At 46.7% G+C, this 1812-nt stretch overlaps 1 protein-coding gene across 1 annotated transcript; it reads left to right on the top strand.

Moving 5' to 3' along the window:
* The first annotated feature begins 605 nt into the window (after nt 1–605).
* Nucleotides 606–1427, top strand: LOC119878899 (galectin-3-like). Its single transcript, XM_038589437.1, has one exon. The coding sequence runs from the start codon at nt 633–635 to the stop codon at nt 1404–1406; it is 774 nt and encodes a 257-aa protein (XP_038445365.1). The 5' UTR covers nt 606–632; the 3' UTR covers nt 1407–1427.
* The last annotated feature ends 385 nt before the right edge of the window (nt 1428–1812 follow it).

Raw genomic sequence — 1812 nt, 5'->3', positions numbered from 1 at the left:
AGGGAATATAAGGGAAGGGGGAAGAAATGTGTGGGAAATATCAGAAAGGGAGACAGAACGTAAAGACTGCTAACTCTGGGAAATGAACTAGGGGTGGTAGAAGGGGAGGAGGGCGGGGGGTGGGAGTGAATGGGTGACGGGCACTGGGGGTTATTCTGTATGTTAGTAAATTGAACACCAATAAAAAATAAATTAAAAAAAATCCACAATGAGATCCCACCTCACACAAGTGAGAATGGGGAAAATTAACAAGGCAGGAAACAACACATGTTGGAGAGGATGTGGAGAAAGGGGAACCCTCTTGCACTGTTGATGGGAATGTGAACTGGTGCAGCCACTCTGCAAAACTGTGTTCAGGTTCCTCAAAGTGGTCAAAATAGAACTACCCTACGACCCAGCAATTGCACTGATGGGGATTTACCCTAAAGATGCAGATGCAGTGAAACGCCGGGACACCTGCACCCCAATGTTTATAGCAGCAGGTTCCACAGTAGCCAAACCGTGAAAGGAACCTCGATGTCCATAGAAAGATGAATGGAGGGATCACGCCGCCTCCCCGAACCCGTCCCCGAAGCCGTCCCGGAAGCCGTCCCTGCAGCGAGCGATTGAGCGAGCCCCAAGGCGTGGGGAAAATGGTAGACAGTTTTTCACTTAATGATGCTTTATCTGGGTCTAGAAACCCAAATCCTCAAGGATGGCCTGGTCCATGGGGAAACCAGCCTGCTGGAGCAGGGGGATACTCAGGGGCCTCTTATCCTGGTGCCTACCCTGGCCAGGCACCTCCCGGCGGCTACCCTGGCCCCACAGCACCTGCTTATCCTGGCCCAACAGCACCAGGAGCCCAACCTGGGCAACCGAGTGGACCTGGGGCCTACCCGCCTCCTGGACAACCAAGCGCTTCGGGAACCTACCCTGCTGCTGGTCCCTTTGGCATCCCTACTGGACCACTGACTGTGCCTTATGACCTGCCTTTGCCTGGAGGAGTCAAGCCTCGCATGCTGATAACAATTCTGGGCACAGTAAGGCCCAGTGAAAACAGACTTGCTTTAGATTTCAAGAGAGGGAATGATGTTGCCTTCCACTTTAACCCACGCTTCAATGAAGACAAGAGAGTCATTGTTTGCAATACCAAGCTGGATAATATCTGGGGAAAGGAAGAAAGGCAGGCGGCTTTCCCATTTGAAAATGGTAAACCATTCAAAATACAAGTGCTGGTTGATTCTGACCACTTCAAGGTTGCGGTCAGTGATGTCCATTTGTTGCAGTACAATCATCGTCTGAAAAATCTCCCAGAAATCAGCAAATTGGGTATTTCTGATGACATAGATCTCACCAGCTTCATATGCTATGATATAATCTTAAAGGAGAAGATTTTAAAAAAAGAGAGAAATCGAATATTCATTTAAACTTACACATGTAGACTTCATGTTTCAACTGAAAAATTTTACCTTTATTCATCACTATCCTTCTTGTAAATCATCCATTTAATAAACATTCTAAGAGTTAAAACAAAGAAAGATGAATGGATAAAGATGCTGTGATCTGTGTACACAATGGAATATTACTCAGCCATTAGAAATGACAACTACCCGCCGTTTGCTTTGACGTGGATGGAACTGCCGGGTATTATGCTGAGTGAAATAAGTCAATCGGAGAAGGACAAACATTATATGGTCTCATTCATTTGGGGACTCTCAAAAAATAGTGAAAGGGAATAAAGGGGAAAGGAGAGAAAAAGAGTGGGAAATATCAAAAAGGGAGACAGAGCATTAGAGACTCCTAACTCTGGGAAACGACCTGGGCGGGGTGGAA

The sequence above is a fragment of the Canis lupus genome, unplaced genomic scaffold (assembly GCF_011100685.1).
Source record: "Canis lupus familiaris isolate Mischka breed German Shepherd unplaced genomic scaffold, alternate assembly UU_Cfam_GSD_1.0 chrUn_S2047H2246, whole genome shotgun sequence".
NCBI classification, from domain to species: domain Eukaryota; kingdom Metazoa; phylum Chordata; class Mammalia; order Carnivora; family Canidae; genus Canis; species Canis lupus.
The sequence above is the reverse complement of the archived record's forward strand: the minus strand, read 5'-3'. Positions and strand labels throughout refer to the sequence as shown.